General features: G+C 49.2%; 1 protein-coding gene across 2 annotated transcripts in view; it reads right to left on the reverse strand.

The window, feature by feature from the left end:
- The window catches only part of itpr3 (inositol 1,4,5-trisphosphate receptor, type 3), a 51,888-nt gene that overhangs the window by 22,777 nt on the left and 28,512 nt on the right, over positions 1 to 599 (reverse strand). For both annotated transcript variants that reach the window (XM_016664169.1, XM_007578216.2), the window contains exons 21-22: positions 335 to 479; positions 104 to 248 (exon numbers count right to left, since the gene is read on the reverse strand). In XM_016664169.1, coding sequence (XP_016519655.1) covers positions 104 to 248; positions 335 to 479 — 290 coding nt within the window. The remainder of the gene's footprint in view (positions 1 to 103; positions 249 to 334; positions 480 to 599) is intronic.

Raw genomic sequence — 599 nt, forward strand, 5'->3', positions numbered from 1 at the left:
TCTGTCCTCTAACGGGTCCACCTGTCCTCTAATGGGTCCGTCTGTCCTCTAACGGGTCCACCTGTCCTCTAATGGGTCCAGCTGTCCTCTAACGGGGTCGTACCTGAGCTTTCCTCCTGAAACGCGATGCTGGTGAGTAGAGAGTTCGGTTTGCAGTCGATGATGCCCAGCAGAGTCCTGGTGAGTCTGAGCAGCTCAAAGAAACTGTAGAAACCAAAGTAGATCAAATGTCTGGCTAAACTCACCACCTGCATGAAGAGGGAAGACAGAGCGGGTGAAGAGAGCGGCCGGATGGATTCTGATCGCCGTAGCAACGGGAAGAGGACAGAAATACCTCGTATGTGAGTTTGTTTTTTTCCTCGTCGTGGAACGGAAGCTCATCGTTCAGGACGTTGTTCAGGTACTCCTCCATGAACACCATGGTGTTCGCAAAACGGTTCTTCTTGTTGTCTCTGCTGTCGTCCAGGTTGGAATCATAACTGAGGACAAAACGAGAGACTGATGAAGCAAAAACTGATCTTTATGCGATCTGGATGATCTTTGTTCGATCTGGATGATCTTTGTTCGATCTGGATGATCTTTGTTCGATCTGGATGATC

This window comes from Poecilia formosa, unplaced genomic scaffold (assembly GCF_000485575.1).
Source record: "Poecilia formosa unplaced genomic scaffold, Poecilia_formosa-5.1.2 Scaffold471, whole genome shotgun sequence".
NCBI classification, from domain to species: Eukaryota; Metazoa; Chordata; class Actinopteri; order Cyprinodontiformes; family Poeciliidae; genus Poecilia; species Poecilia formosa.